We start from the raw sequence: 24,671 nt of genomic DNA on the forward strand, positions 1-24,671 counted from the left end.
ATATATTAGAAATTCGGTGACAGCCAGGTGTATATCATGCCTATTCTTATTTTTATTTTTGTAATGTAATTACGTTCATTTAATCTTAGAGAGCAAAGCATTTTCCATTCCTTATCTTGTTCATTTTCAACCCTAAAACAACAAGAATAAATGCAGCGCGTTAAAATCTGAGTGGTCTCAATGGCTGAGTCAAAGTACCTCTTGGGGCTAAACCACATATAACAAGCAGTCACTTGGAGCTTATGCCAAATGTTTAATCTGTGATGAAATGCAATCATAGTCACAGAAGCTATGATCCAAAGCATAAGTTAGGGGGCATCTTAACCCTTCCTCCTCCAGAAGTTTCTTCACTAACAATCATCCCTCCAAGCTGATTCCTCCAGAGGAAAAAATATTCTGATATTTTCCATATAAAGCATTAAATTAAAAGATCAGCAGCCCCATTCATCTGGGGGAGGGTCTGAATGATCATGTCGGCATTTTTGCCCCCTTCCCCAGTGCAAGGGGCACTCCTGCTGGTGGAGAGGGTAGAGGTGCCAGCTCCTGCCTGCCCCTCAGTTCTGCGGCAGTGAAACCTGGAAGTCTGGGTGGCCACAGATCAACGCTGGCATCCACTTGGATGCTGGCATGGGGCGGGGGGAGCTGACTTCAGTCAGCTTCCACTCAGGGTTTAGGGCTGCAAACACCGCCGCCCGGGGCTGAGAGTGGCGTAACTCCATTAACTTTCAGGAGGCGTAACTTCATTAAGCTTCTGGGTGTAGGAGCTTGTTCCCTTTTAGCAGGCTTCCTGAGCCACCTGGATGCTGTCCCCACCAATCACAAACCCAGTCTTGTTCCAAGTAACAGGAACCAGTACTTTGGGAGTAGACTTCTTGTTTTATTGATAGCAAGTGTGGGATAGCAACTTTATTGTCTGAACTGGCTAGCTTTTCACAAGACATAGATTATATTGAAGGTTACTGCTGCTATAGTTTTAAGGTTTTGTATTATTTTTAACTGGGATTATTCGATTTGTTTTTATTGTGTTTGCTGTTGTACTGTTGTACGCCGCCCTGAGCCCTTCGGGGGTAGGGCGGTCTATCAAATCGAATAAAATAAAAATAATTTTAAAAAATAATATATGATCCCAGCATCTTCCCCTCCTCCCTTCTCAAGTGAGATAGTTCCCAGGAAAGGAATGGGCTGGGAAAAGGTGGAGGGAAGGAGAACGGTTTCACTCAGACACACAAGTTCAAAAAGGCAGATAATGTTCTTGACTTGGTGACTTTCTTGATCAGGTCGAAAGCATGAGAAGGAACTCTTACAAACAACATGGCAGGACCTGAGCTAACTTTGGCGAGGGTCATGACACCACCCTCCCTGGGAGCTGGATTGGGCTGTAAAAGGTCCAATACCCTGAACTGGTCTTCTATCCAGCAATCCAGCCATTCTCCAACTCTGGGCTATTACTATGCGGTTGCCCATAATGTTGATCTCACTGGGTTAGATCCAGCTAGCTTTTTCTCTTGATTTCACCCAGTTCCCTTCTTTCTACAGCTTCATCCCACATGGCTTTTATACATACATGTCCCACGATCCTCACTCTAGTCTTTCATAGGTGGTCAAACAGGACTGCCTCCATACTTTTTTACTACCATATATACTTGTGTATAAGTTGACCCGAATATAAGTCGAGGCACCTAATTTTACCACAAAAAACTGGGAAAACTTATTGACTCGAGTATAAGTCTAGAGTGGGAAATGCAGCAGCTACTGGTAAATTTCAAAAATAAAAAATAGATACAGTCAGGTGCTATTGGGGGTCTCTACCACTGACCCCCCCATCTCACCAATGCCAAGGTCTCTGCCACCGACCTCTCCATCCCGCAGCTTGTCCAGCTTACCCAGGTCAACTGGCTGTCACCCGCCGAGAGCCAGGGGCTGGCCGCCACCGAGAAGAAGGCAGAGGCAGAGAAAGCGGCTGAAGGGGGGAAGGCAGAGAAGAAGGCAGAGGACAACGAAGCAGAGAAGGAGGCTGAGAAAGCGGCTGAAAGGGTGGAGGCAGAGAAGAAGGCAGAGGAGAGCAAAGCAGAGCAGAGGAAGTGGCTGAAAGAATTAAGTGGGACCCTCACTTGCGTATAAGTCGAAGAAGGCTTTTTCAGCACAAAAAATGGGCTGAAAAAGTAGACTTATATGCGAGTATATAAGGTAGTAAAAAAACTGGGTGGATACAATCCAGCATTTGATCAACAATTTACACATCCCAAAATGAAAAGTTACATTTCTCACAAAAGGGTTTAATGTTCTACAATTTAAAAGGGATATCCCTCTGATGGAAGATAAACAGGTACGCCTTACCTTTTACAATGCACAAAATCCTTTGTATAGCTCACCTGAATGACAGGAGGGGTTGAGAATGATCCAGCTCAGACTCATCCACGTGAATCCCCAGAGAAGAATCTAAGTGATAGTAATTCAGGATCCCTGCCTCTGCTTTGAAGCCTGGAAACCCACAAGCTTCAGCCACCCACTTTGAAAGGAATGCCAGGTCAGATGGAAAGGGTGCACAGTGATCAGCTGAATATTTCTGGGGAAGGGAAATAGGAAGGAATCACGGAGGAAACTAAATTGGAATAACAAAGCCTGCCTACAAATACATCTAACAGTCATGCAAAAAGAATGACCTCGAAGGACTTAAAAGGCAAGATTTGCTGACAACTTCTGAAATCCTCAACCCTTCTCCAAGGTTACTCAAAAATTAAGAGGTGTCTCATGTATTTGGATCTGCAGAAACACCTGAGTGAAACAGATGCCTTCTGGGGACCTGAAATATATGACCTCTGGGGACCAAATTTCTCCTGCGACTGTGAACAAGCAAGGTAGTTAGTGAATTTTGAACACTGTCACAAAAGCAAAAGAGACTTTAAGAATGCTGTACAGGGAAGCTAATGAGCAGTTTTTAGACTAGAAAAAGTTTCTCATTATATGACTTCTTTTCAATCTTTCCATCTATACATAAACACAACCATCCCTCAACTGTAATCCCGCTCCGTTAGATGTTTCTGATGAGAAGACTGGGATTGAATAGCTTGGATTTCTTATTAGAGCCATACAATACGCAGTTCATCCTGTTCTGATAAGGCTGCAACTCATTTGGTTAAGCATGCCTGCAGTATGCTGATAGACAAACTCACTCTACCTCAGGTTTGCAATCTGATTAGAAAGGCTATTCTGGCTTCATGTAGCTTCAGGAGTCCGTGATGCCTGCAGCAGAAAGACTGGACTGTGGCCTCTAGGCTTGAAGTTCCAAACCATGCTAAGAATAAATTCAGTCAATATCAACTATCACATTCACTGAGAGCTACACATTGCTAAGAAGATCTGTTGGCCAATAAATGGCAACCTGGCTTCTTCAAATACCTTGGTGTTCCAGTTATAATGGTATCCCAAAGTCACCCAGCGCAGCTTCTCCAGTAAACTTTTTGGCTCTCGTTTGCTGGAGCTTTTGTTTCTAGAAACATTTAAAACAAAACATCAACAAAATCAATTTTGTTTATGAGATATGCTCTGCAAGTGCTTCCGATAGAAACACCAGTTCCTGGAACAGTTCAGTCCCCATTCATAAAAAGCTCGGTTCTTATAATTGTGCAAATGGAAGTGAAATAATGGACAATTGGTTTTGCATTTTCAGCGACGGATCTGATGATGAAAACAGAAAAAGGGAAAACAAAGTGACCTGCAGAATCACTTTCAGAGGAAAACTGGAAGGACTATACATATTGAAAACTCACACCACAGCTAAAAGAAGGGGAGCGTAATCAGGTGGAAAACGTCTAGGGTACCGTGACACAGAAAAAGCGCTATTTGTTTAGGGCAACATAAAATTTAGTTAGAAAGAGTGGGGCAGAACTATCAAAGGAAAATTAACTGGCAGAAACTGAACCAGCTTTCCTTCAACTTCAAGGTGAAGCTAAAAAAACTTGTAACAGGTGCACGGAGATATTTATGAGTGGAGACAAAGCTTAATCCAGATGAAACAAGAAGGTGGTGGAGATACACACTGTAGGAAGAGGAAGTATCTGTTCTAAATGGGACTGCACCTTCCCTGAAGGATTGGATTTGTGATTTGGGGATGCTTTTGGTTCCAAACATTGCTTTTGAAAACCCAGATACTGGTTGTGTCCAGGGATGCTTTGGCAGATTTGTCAGCTCTGCCTGCTTTTATACAAGAGAGATGGACACTGTCGTCATGTTCTGAATTTTTATTATTTACTGCACCGCTCACTGGAAGATCGTAATGTTTTCAGGCAATTTCACAAGCCAGTGCTGTGGAGCAGATCTGATCTTCCATACTGTTCAGAACCAAATAACAGTGACAAGTGAAGGTCAAGGCAGAAGGCCACCAGCAAAGCAGAACAAGTGGCAGAGTTTTGCATATCTGGTGGCAGGATGTCCATAATTAGAAGGACAGGGAGTGCTACAGATCAAAGCTGAGATGCATCTTCAGAACGCTGCCTCTGCAGTTATCTTTGCGGTTATCAAAAATGTGGGTTCTAAGTCAGAGATTCCTTGGTAAAAAGGCATGAGGCATCTTGAACCAGGCTTGGATGCCCCGAATCCTGCCTCATGAGCTTTGGGAGGGAGCCAATTAAAAGTTCTGCTGCAAGTGCCAAGAGATGTCCTTTGGGGAGCTTGCAGTGGCGGAGGGCCAAGGGGGCAGGGGGCGTGCGTCGTGCACCGGGCGCACGCCTGGGGGGTGCAAAATCGCCCCCTGGCCCCTCCCCCTCTCCCCCGCGGCGCCCCCCCCCGCAGCGCGCGCGCGCACACACACACACACACACACACACCAACCTTTTTGTAGTACTTTTTGAGGCTGAAAAAAGCTGCCTAGTTACAGTTCAGGGGGAAAACTGCCTGAGGAACTACAGTTCCCAGGAGACCTTGGGGCTCACAAGGTCTCCTGGGAAGTATAGTTCGTCAGGCAGCTTTCTCCTTGAACTATAAATAGGCCGCGTTTTTCAGCCTCAAAAAGTACTACAAAAAGAAAAGGAATGTAGGTAAGTGTGGGAAGGGGGGATGAGTGTGTGTGTATTATTAGCGAGGCGCCGCGGGGGGGGGGAACGTAAAAAACACTCTGCGCACCGGGCGGTTTGGCCCAGCTACGCCTCTGGGAGCCTGCAGAGTAACCAAAAATGTCCCTCTGCACCCATTCAACTCTGCATCTTCCTGCTGGCATCACTTTCCTCTTCACTAAGAAATTAGTGCTAAAATATCTTTTGCCCACTGCAAACGTTGACAGTTAGATTTACTAAGACATACAGCTGAATGCACTACCAAACAATGAAACACAATTATCCCTGCCCGCTCCCCTTCAGCCCTGCTGTGGTTGCTTGGATACATGCAATCATCCAACTGGACTTTCCAATACTTAGTGGACTAGCCTAAAAATCTGGATTCACTGATTGTGCCTAGCTTTCATTATACACCTTCTTCAATACCAGTTTCTTCTTCAGTTCTCCTCCTGAGTCTGAACTTGACAGTCGGCTTGCTGGCTTGCTTCTAATAGAAGTTGCCCAGGCAGCACTTTGTCCCTGCACACTTTCCAGGAAGCACTTAATGAAATTGCCATCATTTCTCCCAGCTATCTCACTCTGCAGTACTCCTTTAGTCGGAATGGGAAGCAGCTGTGTATTGAATTCTCTCCCACCCAGTGGCAGCAGATGAATGCCAAACTGGAATATACCAGCCACATTACTTTTTCCTAATCTATGGAGTGTGCTTGCTCACCTGGTTTCTATGGTCAGTTTTTACTCTCACAATCACCTTACGATGGAAGGGAAGGGTTCATGCTGATACCATAATTGGCAAGGAACTGGAGACAGGAAATTCACTTCCTTCTCTCTCCCTGAAAGATCAAATGCCACAGCAGCCAAAGGAGGATTACAGCCTTTGAAACATCACCAATAGTAAAAGCTTTCCTGATTATCCAAATTTGCTCCCTTCAAAACTGACCCGAGATACCCAAAGCCAATCCACATTGATTTTGCAAATTTGCCTATGTAGCGAAAGGGAGAAGAGAACAGAAGGTCCCTGCCCCACCAAACTGTACACATGAACTACTAGGTCACATACTTTTCTCACTGCCCCAGACCTACACAGCGCGGGGGTCTGGCTTCCTGAAGTAGTTTGAATTTTTAAGGAGAAAATGATGCATAGAATCTGTAGGACTGACACAATTCTGAGCATTCCAATGTGCCCATGCCCAAAGTTCAGCACACCCAACAGAGAAATACCAGCCTTTTATATAAGTTCCAAAAAGTGAGCAGGCCACCAGCACGTCACCTATATACAGCATACCACTTATATATGGAAAAAGGAGGACTGCAAATCTTTTTGGTACAAACATATGTATTTGCACAAATATGTTTCAGAGAAAAGCACTGACTGATTGATGTGATTGCGATCAAAGAATGAAAAAATCAAAATGAGGACCAGATAAGGCAGAAATAATAATAATGACAACCTTCACATATGTTACTTTGCAAGCACACTTCAGCCTAAATTAAAGCTTTGGCCCCTTTGTCTGACTGGATGCTCAAATGTATAATCAGAACTCAGAGCAGCAGCACAACAAATTAGGTCAGTTCATTCTTATGATCCGGAAACGGGATCTGGAAGAACCAGAGAGTTAGATCAAGATCTGGGTGACCCAAGCTAAAGTCTCTGCTCTGCTATGGAAGCTCACAAGGCAACCTTGGGCTAGTCAGTTTCTCAACATGGCCTACCTGACTGCTTATGATAAAATGAAGAAGAGACGAATGATATAGGTCACACTGAGTTCCACTGGGGAGAAAAGCAGGGCATAAACATCGAAACAATCCAAGTCTTCAGCCTAGCTTGTATTACATAGCACAGTCCCCCTCCCCGCCAATTGCCTAAAAAGCACCTTGAAAAAATCCTCTGCAAAATTAGGCAGAAGCTGCATTGAAAGGGAATGTGAAGGCATTTTGTTTACATGGCAAAACTGAGGTCCCTTCCGTATATGCAGAATAATGCATTTTCAATCCACTTTCAATGCACTTTGCAGCTGTGCAGAATAGCAAAGTCTACTTGCAAACAACTGTGAAAGTGGATTGAAAGTGCATTATTCTGCATGTGTGGAAGGGTCTGGGGTCTTTCAACTGCTTGCATGATCATTCCATCCATTCTCTCTCCCTCACTGTTACTGGCCCATGTCAGCTTGTGCAATAAGACGTTATTCCTACATAACAGTTTTGTTTCCATCTACACAGAAGTAAAACAAAATGCAATTGTTTTAAAATATTTTTAAAAATCCATTCTCCAGAGTTGTTCACATAAATTTGGTAGGCACTTGAGGTAAGAGAGCAACCCTGTCACCCATGGTACTGCAAGCCACTTGAAATCTAACAAGAATGAATGAACTGAAGAGAATAGTAAAAGTCTTCTGAGATAACATATATTAAAACACTCATGCAAGATACTGAAACACATAATCATCATCTCTTCTGCTCAGATTTAATAAACCACAAGATTCGAATTCCAAGAATAGAAAAGCAAACATCTAAGCCATTGATGCTGTCAGAATCAGTTATTTCAAAGTACAGGCTTTTGTATTGGACGGAAGGGAACTTATTAACTAAGACAAAGTGGTCTCTTGAATTTAATACACTGTCAATGCAATGCTAAATAGAATTACACCCTTCTAAGACCAGTGACTGCAATAGATTTAGAAGTCTGTAACTCTCCTAAAGACTCTACTCCAAAAGCCATAACTGATCTTCCATCATCATCATCCGGTTCCTTCAAACAGGTGTGCTGAAAGCAAGTCTCAGCTTCAGTATATTGCTCAGCATTCCTGGGCCACTATTGTTCTTATTCCTGAACCACAGTGTTTCTAGCTGTCTCCAAAAGATCTCAGATTGGGCTTCTAAACCCACTGATGTGAAGGCTGAACTCACTTCTCTACAGCAGGATGTCTGTATGTGGAGGAATTTCAGGTAGCTGGCTCCAGGTTGAATCAGCGTTTCATCCTTCCGAGGTCAGTGAAATGAGTACCCAGCTTGCTGGGGGTAAAGTGTAGATGACTGAGGAGGGCAGCGGCAAAACCTCCTGTAAACAAAGTCTACCTAGTAAACAGTGGGATGTGAAATGGGTCAGTAATGACCTGGGGCTTGCACAGGGGACTACCTTTATTTGATCTTTTTTTGGTCCAGTTTAGAGGACCCTGGTACCCTCACAATTTTTGAAATTCAACTTTCTTATATTTGCACTCACAGTAAACTTCCTAAAGCCATTTTATCAATAAGCGACTGAAAAAGTGCAATATGTACCCAAGACCACTGTGTATGTTCTCAGTTGGGCAAAGATCTTACCCTACAGTACATCAATTTAGTCAACACCTTATCTGTTGTGCTCTTTTCCCTTCACCTGACTTACCGCAGCTGTTGCTGACTCTTTCCCCAAAGATCCGTGGTCTCCTTAGAAGACATGTGCATATCCAAATTGCACACGTTAGGTTTCTGGGTGTACTGCTTGAGACATTGTTTCACCCAGTGGCGCTGGCAGCCCGGAAGGAACGGATTTGGGATAAATATAAACCCTAGATAGAAAGAGGGATAGGTGGGGAAGAGCAGAGAAAGCATAGTTAGAAATACCACGGCATGCAAACTTGGTATCAGTATTCTCACCAGTGTTTTTGGATAATAACTGGAATATAAAAAGTCACAAACAACACACCAGTTTCTCATACAGAAAAAAAATGACAGGTTGAAGGAGACCAACACAAAAGGAAGTACTTTTTTTGGTCTTGTTTAATATCCAAAGACACTCACCTGGGTAGTTAGCCAGACCATAGGCTTTCCACAAGCTAACTGGCTTCAGTCCTGCTGTGTAGGCATCTTGATCACTTACTGAAGAGAGAACAAGGGGAGAACTGACCACCTGGCAGAAGAAAGGCAGGCATCAGACATGTGAGCAGGGGCGCATAAATCTGTGCTTGCCCCCTGTTCGTCATCCGGGGGTAGGGTGGGCAGGCAGGATCTTGACTGTAAAGTCGCAATAACCTTGAGAGTCTTAAGAGTACCTCCAATGCCCAGAACTATAGAAGAAGAAGGAGGAGGAGGAGGAGGAGTTTGGATTTATATCCCCCCTTTCTCTCCTGTAGGAGACTCAAAGGGGCTTACAATCTCCTTGCCCTTCCCCCCTCACAACAAAAACCCTGTGAGGTGGGTGGGGCTGAGAGAGCTCCGAAGAATTCTGACTGGCCCAAAGTCACCCAGCTGGAATGTAGGAGTGGGGAAACATCTGCTTCACCAGATAAGACTCCACTGCTCAGATGGAACAGTGGGGAATCAAACCTGGTCCTCCAGATTAGAGTCCACCTGCTCTTAACCACTACACCACAGAGGCAAACCACCTCTGCTCAACCATTTACCTTGAAATCCTCATGTAAGCTGGCTGCGAATTCACAGCACTTTTTACACACACATACACACACTTTACAACAAACACCCTGTGAGGTGGGTGGGGCTGAGAGAGCTCCGAAAAGCTGTGACTAGCTCAAGGTCACCCAGCTGGAATGTGTGAGAGTGCACAGGCTAATCTGAATTCCTCAGGTAAGCCTCCACAACTCAAGCGCCAGAGCTGAGAATCAAACCTGGTTCCTCCAGATCAGAGTAGGAACCCCCCTTGTCCTCCCCAGCTTTGGTCTGGGTAAGGGGGACAGCATAAGAACATAAGAACAAGCCAGCTGGATCAGACCAAAGTCCATCTAGTCCAGCTCTCTGCTACTCGCAGTGGCCCACCAGGTGCCTTTGGGAGCTCACATGTAGGATGTGAACGCAATGGCCTTCTACGGCTGTTGCTTCCTCTGGTGAGGAACTTTGTCAAAGGCCTTTTGGAAATCCAAGTAGACAATGTCCACCGGTTCACCCCTGTCCACATGCCTGTTTACACCCTCAAAGAGCTCTAGTAAGTTTGTAAGACAGGATTTGCCTCTGCAAAAGCCATGCTGACTCTTTCTCAGCAGGTCTTGCTTTTCTACATGTTTTATAATTTTATCTTTAATGATAGATTTGACTAATTTACTAGGAACAGATGTCAAACTGACTAGCCTGTAATTTCCCGGGTCCCCCCTAGATCCTTTCTTAAAGATTGGTGTGACCATTGGCCATCTTCAGTCTTCAGGGATGGAGCCTGATTTCAGGGATAAGTTGCATATTAAAAGTGAGAAGATCAGCAATTTCATGCTTGAGCTCTTTAAGAACTCTTGGGTGAATCCAATCTGGGCCAGGGGATTTGGTAACATTTGGATTTATCAATGGCTGCCAGAACTTCTTCCTTGTCTACCACTATCTTTGCATGGTTCCTCGCATTCGCTTCTTAAGAAGCTTGGTTCGGAGTGCAGGAATTTTCCTAATACTTCCTCTTGGGTGAGGAACAGATGCAAAGGAGGAATTCATTCAGCTTCTCTGCAATCTCCCTGCCATCTTTAGCACACCCTTTGTTCCTTTGTCATCTAACGGGCCTACCGCTTCCCTTGCTGGCTTCCTGCTTTTTTGATGTACTTGAAGAACTGTTTGTTTGCTGGTCTTGATGTTCGCAGCCATGCATTCCTCATAATCCTTTTTTTTGCCTCACCCACAGCTAACTTGCTTCTCTTTTGCCACCATTTGGCTGTTCCCTCTCATGGCTGCACATCAGCCAAACTGGACTTCCATTTTCTAAAAGACATTTCCTTTTTTCTGATAATTTCCTCAACCTCTCTTGTTAACCATGGTGGCTTTCTTTTTTGGTTTGGGACTGCCTTTTCTAACCTGTGGAACACGTTCGCTAAGCTTTTATTACTATGTTTTTAAATAACCTCCAAGCATCCTGGGCGGTTTTGACTCTCTTGATTTTCCCTTTCAACTTCCTGCGCCACTATCCCCCTCATCTTTGAGAAATTTCCCTTTCTGAAGGCCGAATGTAACTTCGGTAGTAGTTGCCACTTGTTAAGCATGCTGAGATGCCTGAATCTGACAGCATTGTGGTGCGCTGTTCCCCTGCTCGGCTCAACAACACTGACTGCACACCACCAGGTCCGGGGTCCCACATAGAATTAGATCTGGGATCACCTCTCCCTGGTTGGTTCCACAACCATCTGCTCTAAGCCACAGTCATTTTAGCATATGCAGGAATGTTCTCTCCCTTACTGTGACCTGAACATGCATTTTTTTTTCAGTTTATATAGGGATAGTTAAAATCACCCATTACCACCGCATACATTTTTGTTTTTGTTGGCCTCTCTAATTTCTTTTTCCATCTCAGAGTCCTCTTGTGCACTTTAGTCCGGGGGGGCGATAATATATTCCTAATGTTAAACTACATCCTTCACACCTGGTATTGATATCCACAGTGATTCTATAGGGGAATAGCTCCCCTTGCATTGTCTATTTTATGTGATACTATGCTCTCTTTGATGTAAAGAACAGCTCCACCCCAATGCGCCCTGTCCTATCCTTCCTATAGAGCCTGTAGCCTGGTATAACTTAGCATCCCACTGGTTCTCCTCATTCCACCATGTCTCTAGCAATGCCCACTATATCAAAGTCCTCCTTCAAAACTCTGTACTCTAGCTCCCCCCATTTTAGGTCGAATGCTTCTACTATTATGAGAGACACCTGTATACCCTGTCTCTGTCCTTAACCTGGGATTTATATGTGCTCTACCCTCAAAGTCTTTTGTAGACACTATCCCTTGTCATATGCACATTGCTATGTTCCTACCAGCTTGTATGTGGTTGATTTAGAAAAACCTCCCTCTCTGTCACTGCATCCCCATAGATACTGTATTCGAACCGAAGTCACCTCAGCTCCTGTCGGCTTTCCCCCAGTGATCAGTTTAAAAGCTGTTCTGCCACCTTTTTTTAATGTTGGCCAGCAGCCTGGTTTCACCTCTTTGGTTCCAGAGTGAAGCCCGTCCCGTTTGTACAGGCCTGCCTTGTCCCAAAGGTTCCCCAGTTCCTGACAAATCTGAAACCCTCTGCCTTACACCACCTTCTCATCGCGCATTGTTGTTGAGACCCTGTATCTCCGGCTTGCCCTGGCTTCTAAGCCTCTGCTTGTGCGATGGAGCGAGGTAGCATTTCCTGAGAATGCCACCTTGGAGGTCCTGGACTTCCAACCTTTTTTCCTAGCGAAGCCTAAATTTAGCTTCCAGAACCTCCCGGCTACATTTCCCAATGTATTTGTTGGTGCCAATGTGGACCACAACCTGCTGACTTCACCCCAGCACTGTCTAAAAGCCTATCTAGAGCGAAGCGTGACATCCACTTAACCTTAAGCACCAGGCAGGCAGAAGTCACCATGCGGTCATCAGCGCTCTCACAAAGCCCAACTCTCCCTACATTTCCTAATGATCCGAATCACCCACTACAAGGAGCCCCCCACACCTCCCGAGGGGTATCCTCAGTCGCTTGAGGAAGGATAGCTGATCACCAGTTAAGGAAGGAGGATCCCATCCTAAGGGAACATCTTCCCCCCACCTCAGACTGGCACCCTCCGTCCCCAAGACCTTCATTCTCCATGACATCTGAAGAGATGTCACCTTGGGAGTGGGACCCGGCTGTTAGGTCCCTGAAAGCCTCGTCTGTCACCCTCTCTGCCTCTTTCAGCTTCTCCAGGTCTGCTACCTTGGCTTCAAGAGAACGCACACGTTCCTTGAGTGCCAGGAGCTCATTGCAGTGAGGGCACACCCACGACCTGTCCTAGTGGCAGATGACTACATGTGACACTCAGTGCAAAACACTGGAAAGCCTCCATCCCCCTGCTGGCTTTCTGCCTTCATATCTGATTTGTTTAGATATTTAAATATTAAGCTTTTAGTCACTGCCCCCCTGGAGCTATCTGCACGTACTATCTGTCAAATATGTCCTTATTAATTTAAAAAACAAAAAAATTAAAAAAATTAAATTAAAATTGCTAAAGCCGCTGGTTCCAGAGACTGAACTAAAGCCCCACCTCTCAGGACAAAAGCCCCACCTCTCAGGACAAAGAGGAACAAGAGATGAACTCTGTTAACCCCTGTTAAGCCCCACCTTCCAGATTCAGCAGCCTTAGCTCACAGGAGCCTTACAAGGAGAAAAAGAGATAACCCCTGTTAAAATACACTGTTTTAAAAGCTGTGGCTTTGAGAAAAGCCCTCCAAAATGAACACCAGCAGGTCACTCTGCTCTTCCTGGCCAAGTCTTCTTCTGCTGCTACTTTGTTCCTATCACACTGACCTACCCAAGGCTACTTTCCAAGCCTCCCCCTTGTTCTGCTCTGCTCCTGAGCATGGAAAGGGTGGGCATCTCCCAGAACTACTGCTGAGTTTGGAACAGGTCAAAAAGAAGTTAGATATCTTGCCTTTCCAAATGCAGCTCTCAGAAGGTGGTATGGGGGTATTTTCCTTTCAGCATTTTTTTTACAGTGAGCTTTTTAGTAGTCGACTGATGAACATACTGTAAACCCATCTATCAAAAGGAGTGCAATCTATCAAAAACAAATTTGACGACGTCCCATTGAAACAAATGGGACAATATTATTTGTATTGTGGCCATGTCTCAAACCAATACATTGAAAATGTGCCCACCTTCAATAGCGATGCTGCCAGAAGTCTACCAGCTGGCAAGAGAACAGAGTTTAGAAGCCCATGACACATACAGAATTCTCAGTTTTTCAAAGGTGCACAGCATTTGTTTTCATCTCAGGAGCACTGTCAGGCATCCGACAATAAACGAAATTGCTTCTTTGAACCTGCGAGGGCTTCTGTGGTGCGTTTTTTATTTTTTGATTCAGTAGGTTGTGAGATATTGAAACATGAAATCACAATGGTCTGACAAACAGCTCACTTTTCTCCCCGCACCGTAATTCTGACGTTATGTACGATAACGGCTATTAACACAGAACAGCTAGAGCGACCACATTTTATTGCCTGTCACAGGCTAGAATCCCGGTTTCAGATGGCATAATACATTAATTTCTAACCCCCAATGAATATGTGATTTTAATTGAAATTACAAACTATGCCGAAGAAATAAGAGGGTAATCATAATTACATAATCACCAAGTCTGAAATGCTGCTTTCTGTGACAGAAATTCTCCCTGGAAAGGCTGTAATTACACTGCACTCATTACTGTATTAACTGAGGGCCAGTAAACCTGTCTAAGCACTGGTGCTAGTCAGAAATTGTTAATACCTAGAAGACACTTTTAATATTTTATTCTCAACGGAATAAAATGGATCTTCTGTCACTGAAGACAGAATTAACCCTGCCACCCTGAAAATGTCACCTGTATTGCTATTTTTCCCCTTTGTGGTTAAGTTCCTGTAACAAACAGAAGAGAATGAGATCATGCGGGCAAAAAGCTATGGCAAGAAAGAATCTTTCCTTCTGGAATAGGCCTAGTTATAATGCAAGAATTTTTTTCCAGAGATCGGAAAACAGAATACACAACAGAATAGTCTAGTCTTTAGGATGCAGTACAAGTTAGCAGACACCGTGGTGCTATGCAGTTTCTCACTAGAAATGTATGCTAATCAGAATCATAGAATTGGAAGAGACCACAAGGGCCATCAAGTCTAACCCCTTGCCATGCTGGAAGAAACAATCAAAGCACTCCTGACTGATGGCCATCTTGCCTCTGTTTAAAAGCCTCCAAAGGAGACTGAACCGCTCTTCAAGGCAGTCTTCTGAGATGCACAGAGATGTGCATCTCCACCAGGAGCTAACAGGGGTTATACTATTTAGTCGCTCATGTGTAGCATTTGATCACCTTCTCCTTTTCTGGAACATGTTCTAATTATTTTTCAGAGTGTGTCCTATCAAACTGACCGAGCCCTCTGGCCCCTTTAATGACTGGCTGATTATGCACAAGATCTCTGCCACATACTAGGAACGAATGTTCATGACAGCACGATTTCTTGTATGGGTGTATTTTCCAGAGCCCCAATTTCACTCTTCATTCTCCCTGGGGTGAGTGAGACCATTTGTAGCATGACTTTAATGTCCTTTGTGGGCAGAGCGGAACAGCTTTGCCACTGAGTACAGCTTTGCCCCATGCATGCCCCATGCCCATAGCCAGTCTACCATGCTTCACCCCTCCCCCACACTCCCTTGCACCGTCCTTCCATGGCTTCCCCCTTGGCACCCTCCCTGTTGCTGACTCCTTCCTTTTAATGATATTAAATGCCAGGGCTTCTCTGGCACATCAGGGAAGGGACAATCGGGAGTCTTGAGAAATTGGGAAAAGGTGGCTCACGTTGTCCCTTTGTTGCTAGCATGCCACCATTACTCCCCTCTTCCTTCCTCCCATAGAAGAGAATCAATGATGTGGTGCTGAACGAACTGTGATCCCTTGTTCAAATGGTTTTATATCAATATAAACATGGCATGCCAATGGGAAAATTATGCTTTTTGTGAAAGGGGGGGCTTTCTGGTGCTTTTTCTCCACTGGTGACATGTCAAAATGGGGGATACTTAAGCCAACTCTCCCTCTCCCACAGAGAAACTGTGGGGGAAAAGGGCAGTGAATAACAATAACTAGTATGCCCTGAAACAAAAGACTCCACAGTGAATTCTATTTGGGAGTGCAGCAAGCTTGCCATGCATAATGGGCCACTAAAAAAATTACTGTAATATCAATTTTCATGGCAAGAAACCTATGTTTAACAAGTCACAGGATTCTAATGTATTATATTTGATCCTACCTTACACTTCTGTTTAAAGTACCAATTGCTAAAATCTTTTCAACTTGGTGAAAGTACAAAAAATATAGGCAACTGCTTATAAGTGCACTGCTTCTGAAAATTATTTTGTACAGATGGAACAAGGTTGCTTTCATGAACAGTAATACTGAGTATGGAAGAAGGCACTACTTTCCCCATAATACTCTAACAACTATACAACATGAAAAGAAAAACAAAATATGAAAATGAGTTAATGGAAAAAATCCAAAAATTAGAAAGAAATGAGAAAAAATACTAATAATGATTGGAAAAAAGACAATTTTCTATTAAATCTTTCAGATCCAGAGATAAGAGTCGAACATAGGAAAATTTTTTAATACATGATATCAGCAGCAAGGACATTAATTGCAAAAAAAATGGAAAAGTGAAGATCTCCCAGAGGAAGGAGACTGGATGAATAAGTTAATAGAATATCTTGGTTATGGTAAATTGTCATCTATAATTAATCAAAAATCTATTGATAAATATTTGAAAGATTGGGATCCACTGCTGAAATACATAAAAGAGAAAAATGGTGATGTAGTTCCAAGTTTATGTCAAAGTTAAAATGTATATAAGTATAACAGAAATTTGCCTTCAAGCTTTGAATGAAGTAAAGAAAGAAGAAGGATGGATATATAAAATTAGGAATTCATTTGAGACTTAAGTTTAAGATTGTAATAATGAGGAAGCAAATTATGTTGAAATTTGTTAATTAAAACACGGATGAAATGGACAACTATGTAATATATGTTTTTTTTATAATTTCAAAATTAATAAAGATTTATACTGAAAAAAACAACAACTATACAACATGAGCTCTCTTGAAGCTGCTTGCCCCATTCTTCTCTGATCAAAATATTTTTGTTAACCCACAGTACCTACAAATAAGCAAGGAGGCTCTGACAGGTGAAAAAGAGTCTCACTTCTGTATGGGGGTGGGGGGAAACAGAAATAATCACTCTGAAGTCCAGGTGCGGTACTGCCAAGGCTGCCTCACCAGCTGGCACTGATATGCTGGTTCACCCAGCCACTATGGCTCCACCATTGACCTTTGCAGAGCAGCAGTCCCCAGGGCATTCAGCAGCATGCTTCAAGGTCAGTGAGGGGGCTGAGAGGTCTGGTGAGTCTCTCCCTGCCAGGCCTGCTGCCTCGCCTGGTCCTGAATCAGCTGGCCCACCCACCCCCTCCCTCCCTCCCCTTGTGCCCTGCCCCCAGTTGTAACACTGCCCTCTGTTGTAAACAGTGCCCGGGGGAGTTTGGGGGTGGGTCGCGATGCTGGGGCAAGCACTGGATACCATTCTGCAGTGGTATGCCACTGCTGGGCACCTTCCATCAGTCACTCAAAGAGGTGGGTATTGCCCATTACTTATAAGACTGGATTTAGGCCAGGCTACAGGCCAGAGACAGTTCTACTGACTTTAGTTGACAACCTCCATCTAAACACCACAAAAGTCAGGCATCTTATTGCTCCTACTGGATTTATCTGTAGTCTTTGATAAAGTACACCATTCCATCTTGCTGGGTGCTTGGAGGCTGAAGTAGATTATCTGAAGATGTGAGTTCAACTGGTTCAATTCATTCCTCATTAGCCAGACTCAAAGGGTAACTGTTAAAGACCAGTTATCACCAAAATGGAACCTATCCTATGTGATCCCACAGGCCACAAACCTATCCCCCTCGCTTTTCAATCTCCATGTAAAGCTCTTAGGACTAATTACTCCTAGTTTTGGGACTGTCTGTCATCAATATGCTGATGAAACCCAGCAGTATATATCCTCATTTGAACTGCCTAGTGATGCAGTTGGGGGAGGGGGGTTGCCGTCAAGTCACAGCTGACTTATGGAGACCCTGTAGAGTTTCAAGGCAAGAGACATTCAGAGCCTCAATGTCACCACCCTGGGATTTCTAGCAGATCTCCCATCCAAATGCTAACTAGGAGTATGTGACTGGCTCAAGGTCACCCAACAAGCATCCATGGCAGGAGTCGGTATTTGAACCTGGGTTTCCCAGGACCTAGTCTGACATCTTAACCACTATACCATACTGGCTCTGACGTGGTGCAGTAGAGAATTAAAACTGCTGCTGGGTTGCAGTGGTTAACTGGCTAGGAGTGAACAAACTGAAACTATGAAAAGACATGGGTCATGCTGGTTGGGAAGGTGGAGCTCTTGAAAGTCACCATGCTCTATACTTTTCATCTGACTCTAGGGTTATATTAGATGTAACATTATTGCTAGTGAAGCAAGTTGACCACAAGATGGCCCCCTACCTTGATATGGCCAGTCTGGCCACTGGAACCCATGCCATGATAACACTGAGACTAGATTACTGTAATGCACTTTATGTTATTCTCCCCATAAAATCAACTCTCAGACTCCAATTCAGAATGTCACAGCTAGGCTATTATTGACAATTATTGGAAGCTTGAAAGCATGCATATTACTGTCATTCTGCAGTCACTTCATGACAGCCCATAACTTACTAGGCTCAATTTAAGATATTGGCTATCACATACAGATCTCTTGATGCCCCCAGGCCCTCATATCTGTGGGACCACTTCCCCTATACTTTGTGACAACACCTTTATTCTCTGAGTAGGACTTTCTACAGCTGCCAACCTGAAAATGAGCAAAATCAACTATTTGTACACAAGATTCACAGTTGTGGCCGTCCCCTTGAGGAATTGCCCTCCTGATGAAGTTATGAAAGCTCCCACTTTCCACAAACTATGCAAAACTGAATTATTGAAGAGGGCTATTCTACACAGGTAACAGGGGGTTCACAGGAGACTTGAGTCAAGGGTCAAGGACTGTGGTCTAATATCACTGTGTACAGTTTGTGTAGTCTGTTGCTATAATCCTACTATGTATTTTTTTCATTGTTTAATGTATCATGTCAAAAGCAGTTTGTTGAGTTCTTTTTTCAGATTTCTCGTTGGTTTCAGATTACTACAAGCCAAATACTATTGTGCTGTTTTTTGAGTGTCCCATCCTATTGAATGCATTGACTTATTTTTTGTAGTCTGCTTTAAGCCCAAGTGAGAAGACAGGCTGTTAACATAAATAAATAATTGCTATGCTTGGGTTTTATTGTATTGAGAGATGGGAAGAAATGAGGAATAAAAATTTAAATGAATATAACACTGGTCTGCAAATACCATCTTTCCACTGTGGTTCTTGGCAATTCTGTGAGAAATTATTGCAGCAATACCAAATCCAACTTAATTTTTAACTACTGCTACAAAAATTATTTTCTCTGCCTGTCAGTTGCCTTGGATGTTACTTATCAGGCAGAAATTTATATATTTAATGCCATTGAATTGCTGGCTATATTATATGCTCCCTGGTGTGTTCAAGTGACATCGCTAGGCCTACCGGTGTGGGTGATTTCAATACCTTTAATACTTCAACTGTTTATTATATTTTCCTGATGTATCCTAAACCGACCCGGGAAACAATGGGCGGAGAGACTACTGCCCCCCAAATAAAGTCATAAACAAGGCAGGAACTCGCAGTTCTGTCATTCGTCTTCAATCAGCCTCCCACCCCACCCACTGGCTGCCTCTTCTTTTGCGGCGGACTTTCCTCTCTGCACGAAGGCCGGAAATGCGAATAAGGCACGTGCCACAATCTTGAGGGAGGGCGTGTGCGAAGTGCCTGTTACTATGGCGACCCTCAGAGGTAGGCCCACGCCATGAAGCCGAGGCAAAGGCTGCTGAAGAAGTGACGTCAGGCCTTCACATTACCTGCTGCGCGGCGGGCTTCGAGAAGTCAATCACCCCCGTCAGGTCCGAGCCTTCCCAACGACGGTAAAAGCGAAAAAGTTGGCGGAAGGCATCCTCGCTACCTTCCCGCGCGGCCACCGTCCCCGCCGCCATTTTAGTTCAGGTGACCTGGCCGGCGCAAAGAAGAAGAGACTGTGCGTGCCTTCCCATTGGCTGTAGCGGGCCGGAGCCGGCGACAGGACAAAGTTACAAGATGGCGGCGGGAGGAGCTCCGCGGCGGGTCTTTGAGCTTTTCGTGGCTCGCGTGCCCTGGACTGCTTCGGCGAGTGAGTGGGGCTGCAGAGGGGCCTTTTCCTTGATTTCGATATTGCATTGCACGTTGGGAGCGGTCGGTGTATCCTCCGCTGCCCTATCGCCTGACTTGAGGCTGGGATCGTGGTTCTGTGTCGGTTTTCTCACTGCATCAAAAGTGTGGTGTGGTGTCATAGGGGAAACGAACGAACCAGATGAAAGCGGTATTCTTCCACAGTGCACATGCTAGACAGGGGTCTTCAAACTATGGCCCTCCAGATGTTCATGGACTACAACTCTCATCAGCCCCTGCCAGCATGGCCAAGTGGCAGGGCTGATGGGAATTGTAGTTCATGAACACCTGAGGGGCCATAGCATAATTGCTGAACAGCTCTGAGACAGAGTAGTTCAAGCTAAGAGGAAGCATCTTAAGACTTCTAGTAGGTTCATGGATCAACTTCCTCGTCAAGTCTCCCCGCCAGCAGCGGCACAGCCAAGTGGCAGGGCTGATGGGAATTGTAGTTCATGAACACCTGAGGGGCCATAGCATAATTGCTGAACAGCTCTGAGACAGAGTAGTTCAAGCTAAGAGGAAGCATCTTGGTTGACTCTTTTGGGTGGTGTTCCAACTGCATTTTCTCACAATAGCCCAGTGTTATAAGTATTTTTGTCTGTAGAACATGAGAGAAGAACCTTCTGAACACAGTAGTGAAGAATTTTCACCACATAATCATCATCAAATTTATAAACTGCCCTCCCCTGGAGGGCTCAGGGCGGTGAACAACAAATAAAACATAAGCCTCAGAACATAAAGTTAAAACACAATATAAATACCCTATATATAATCTATAAAAACAGGAACCATAAAACAACCGATGGCGTCAAGAATATAGAATAGCAATATCTAAAGTTGGATGAAAAATGGGGTGGAATATATGTGTTAATTAAAGCAGTGGGCTGTGTTCTTAAGTGGATTATGAATTTCTGCTTCAGGGTTAATAACAAAAATAAAACCAGTACCTAAATCCATTTGACTAATTACAGTACTTCTAGAAATTAGTTATGGATGTGTGTACATATGTGCTGCTTTAGCTAGAGAACTTTCTGTTTTCCTTTTTTATGTAATTCTGCTAACCTTAAACCTTTTCTTTCTGGGTGGGCAAACATTTTAAAACTTTTACTTAAATGATTCCATTCCTTCTTGTTTTGGGCAGATGAAGTAAGAGAATATTTTAGCCAGTTTGGTACTGTGAGAAAATGCATCCTGCCATTTGTAAGTATTTTTTTTTCTGATACACGCTATTGTTTAACATCAATCTGAAACATTAAGATTCGAGTAGCACAAGCTATAGTAGAATTATAAAATGAGGCAAAAAACTGATTAGTAGATCAGTTAATTACTATGTAAGTTTATTGATAATATAACACAGTGATGTTTAATAACGGAAAAAATCTGGGTTTTATTGCCAATAAAACTAGGTTTTTTTCCTACTTTGGAAATTAATTAGTCCTAGCTGAAAGCATTAATTAGTGTTCTGAATATTGATACTGTTCGGTAACTCATGTCACGTTACTGTGGATTTCAGATTGACAATTTAGCTGCCTATTCAAATTATGATTGTATGAAACAATGGATTTAAGGATGGGGAAAAAGATTCAGGGATGGGGGGAGAAATGAAACCATTCAAAGATAATACAGCCCGCTTGCATACTGAAGACTATTATTTTTTGAAATAAAGATATGCGATTGAAAAATGTGAAGGATACTGAACTGTTAAATGTTGCAGCATTATTTTTGTTGCATTCAGAACTGCATTTGCATACACCTAGTGCAGGGGTAGGGAACCTGCGGCTCTCCAGATGTTCAGGAACTACAATTCCCATCAGCCTCTGTCAGCATGGCCAATTGGCCATGCTGGTGAAACTGATGGGAGATATGTCCCTGAGCTCTGAAGCCTGACTAGTCGGAACTCTCTGTGCGCTGCATTTTGTTTCCTTGTGGGGCTTGTTGCTTAACCTTGCTTTTTTCTGCATCCAGGGGCTTTCTCTTATTTGAGGGTTGCTATTTGCATAACATTAAATGAAAATGAATGCATGATCCGTCTCATATGAAATGTACACATTTTCTCCTTTTAAACATACAAAGCCACCTTGGGGTTGGAAATGGATTGTTAGAGTTGGAGGGAGGGAAAGCCAGGAAGGTGGGCAATCATCAGCATCTTCTACTAATCAAACATAAGATATCATGATTGTTTTATGAGGCTACTTTTTCTGGACAGTTATTTTATTTGGTTCCTGCCATTGTGTTGTTCAGTTTGCCATGTAATGCATCTAGTTGTCCTTAAGAACTGCCTTGAGAGGAGTCATATACCATTTGCTCTGCCTGTTGCCTTTTGAGAATGGGGGTCAAGCAACACTGTTAGCCTGAGTACTGTAAGGATAGCAAGTGGCAGTGTTCCAATTACATTGCAGTTGGCCGTATCGGTGTCCATTTGTCTTGGAAGCAGAACTCAGCTGAAATGTGTGTACTTGTGTCTATTTAGGAAAGAGAAACAGGTTTCCACAAAGGCATTTCTTGGGTTGGATTTTCTTCAGAGGAAAGCCTAAGGAATGCTTTGCAGAAAGAAAGTCATATACTGGAGGGAGTTAAGGTAAGTGGTTTGTGGTACCATGGTTATTTCTTTAGCTTTTAAAATAGCATTTAAGGAGCATGTTCAAACAGATTCTCTCTCAGGATATATAATTAACGAGAGCTGTGTTCTTGTTATATATTGATTAGTTAGTTAGATCCTCCCATGCTAACCTTATTTCATAAATTATCTCCTCAATCCTTTATCAATGAACGTTTGGCTTGTGTTAAAAAGAGATATTGAGAAGCCTAGCCTTGGCCCTCCAAACCGCACTTAGTGGCATTGCTGCAATAAGCAGCTGGCAGGTGAAGGACTGCAAGGTAGCCCTTTCCTCTTGCTGCATTAATAAATGGTGCTAGGATTGGACTGGGTGAGTTCAAGCTGACTTTACCACTTCTGCAAACCCATATGATGCTAGAATAGGAAGATCTGTGCAGAGAAGCACTGCCACAGCTCTCTGTCATTTCTTATCAGTACTACTTTAATAGATGCCTAAATAAATGCTACTTCTGTGACAGTGGTAACCTCTTCCACCAATGGAAGCTCGCTGATAGGACAGTAATTTTGTCTGCTTCCTTTCTCATTTCACTGCAGCTGCTGGAACTGCATGGGTTTTTTGGTCCATGTGAGTCTTGTAGTGTCAGCAGTTGGGGAAAAGCAAGAGGCACTGTGTTTTGGGCAGTCATGCATGCACCACGAGGTCCAGTGGCATTAGGTCTACACAGATTATCGAATATGTGGTGTTCAGCTCCCTTGTCATCCAGAAAACTTGCCATGATCACTTTCTCATCCTAAGCTACTTCAGAGTTGAGAGGATTGGTGACAGAGTGGGAGAGAGAAGGGGAACTCTGAAATTTGAGGGGAATAACTTACTTGGTGGTTTAGTTATTTTAGGATGCTGGCTATTACTTGTGAAGTTCTTAATCTAAGACTGGAAAAGACTGCTTTCCCTTATATAGGTCCAGTTCTTCTGGGTAGCTGCTGTTGGCTGCTTCTTTTGTTTGGCAAATCTAAACCTCCTTGGCAAGGCCTAGAACCTGTTTAGCTGTCTCCACATCTGATTTACCCCCGTCCCTCCCCCCCAAACAATCCAAGTGTTGAAACTTAAATGTTTCTTTGGATGGTTTATCAGTTGCACAGATCTGCAACCAGTATATAAATCTAATACAGAATGCTGTTTGATTTTTGAGAGTAAGCTGTGGGAATTAATTGCCTATCAGAGTGAGCCTAAGATAGAACCTTTAATCTTATCATATTTTTGTGTGATTTTTGTTCATTCACACAATTTTCCATCTTTATTCTGAAATATATAGGAGCTCAGAAAAGGCCTGGTATGGTGCTGAATCTGTAACCTCCAGGTTCCCTGGAAAGCTTTTAGAACAATGACCTTATCTTAACTAGTAGCCTGTAACTAAACAAACAACAAAGATATTTCATATCGGGCTTGAAATAAGCTTTAATGCAAGAAGACTCTCAGAAATGTTGTGGCAACCAAGTGGTTTTCAAATGATCCCATTCCTCTTCAAATAAGCATGTATTAAATAACAACTTGATCATAGTAGATACTGCTGTAATGACACTGTGCTGGCCAAATCACACTCCCTGGCTCACATAATCACTATGTTCACCCCACTGAAGGAAGTGATCCATACAGGATATTTGATGTAGTTGTGGGTAAACTACTTAGACTAATACGAATTCAAACAGGATGATTTGTGTTCTCTGAACTACTGCAGCAGATGAATAAAAAGCTCAGATGTAAAATTTTGCTGTCTCATAGTCTTTACTTTGTGCAAATAACTGCTGAATCACATCCATAATGATTTGGCAGCTTTGAGTATGGACTAGAATTCTAATGACTAAGCTTGTTTCTGCTACTACTTATTTTGTGTATCTTAATGTTTCAGATTGATGTTCAACTGCAAAAAAGGAAAGATTTTCAACGGCAACAGTCTGACAGAAGGATTACTGACAACAGTTGAAGGAAGGAGACTTTATTTCACTGCCATGTAATGAACATAAAGTAAACTTATGAATAAGTATTAATCTCAAATGAATTCAGCTTGTTTTCTTAGGTCAAAATGAACTATACAGTCACAGCAGAGTAACTTATAGCACCCTTCCCCTTTGTCAAGTACATTAGAATAAGCTATGTACATACAAAACATAATGTGATGGGGTAAGCAGATTTCACTAAGTAGAACTCAATATTTACTAGGGAATATAATCTGACCCTAAGACAACAGCATAGAGCAGTGGTGGCGAACCTTTGGCAC

At 43.3% G+C, this 24,671-nt stretch overlaps 2 protein-coding genes across 4 annotated transcripts in view; one reads left to right on the plus strand and one right to left on the minus strand.

The window, feature by feature from the left end:
- Positions 1–19,627, minus strand: part of ALKBH1 (alkB homolog 1, histone H2A dioxygenase) — a 32,032-nt gene extending 12,405 nt beyond the window's left edge. For all 3 annotated transcript variants that reach the window (XR_007243533.1, XR_007243532.1, XM_048485019.1), the window contains exons 1-5: positions 19,496–19,627; positions 8,832–8,940; positions 8,437–8,599; positions 3,400–3,490; positions 2,373–2,566 (exon numbers count right to left, since the gene is read on the minus strand). Coding sequence is in view for 1 of the 3 variants with exons in the window: in XM_048485019.1 (XP_048340976.1) it covers positions 2,373–2,566; positions 3,400–3,490; positions 8,437–8,599; positions 8,832–8,940; positions 19,496–19,627 (689 nt within the window). In the remaining 2 variants the exon portion in view is untranslated. The remainder of the gene's footprint in view (positions 1–2,372; positions 2,567–3,399; positions 3,491–8,436; positions 8,600–8,831; positions 8,941–19,495) is intronic.
- A 43-nt stretch (positions 19,628–19,670) lies between these two features.
- LOC125426578 (SRA stem-loop interacting RNA binding protein) lies at positions 19,671–24,448 on the plus strand. The gene is made up of 4 exons (XM_048485020.1): positions 19,671–19,800; positions 20,980–21,038; positions 22,309–22,416; positions 24,303–24,448. The coding sequence occupies exons 1-4, from the start codon at positions 19,728–19,730 to the stop codon at positions 24,375–24,377; spliced, it is 315 nt and encodes a 104-aa protein (XP_048340977.1). The 5' UTR covers positions 19,671–19,727; the 3' UTR covers positions 24,378–24,448.
- The last annotated feature ends 223 nt before the right edge of the window (positions 24,449–24,671 follow it).

This window comes from Sphaerodactylus townsendi, linkage group LG02 (genome assembly GCF_021028975.2).
Source record: "Sphaerodactylus townsendi isolate TG3544 linkage group LG02, MPM_Stown_v2.3, whole genome shotgun sequence".
NCBI classification, from domain to species: domain Eukaryota; kingdom Metazoa; phylum Chordata; class Lepidosauria; order Squamata; family Sphaerodactylidae; genus Sphaerodactylus; species Sphaerodactylus townsendi.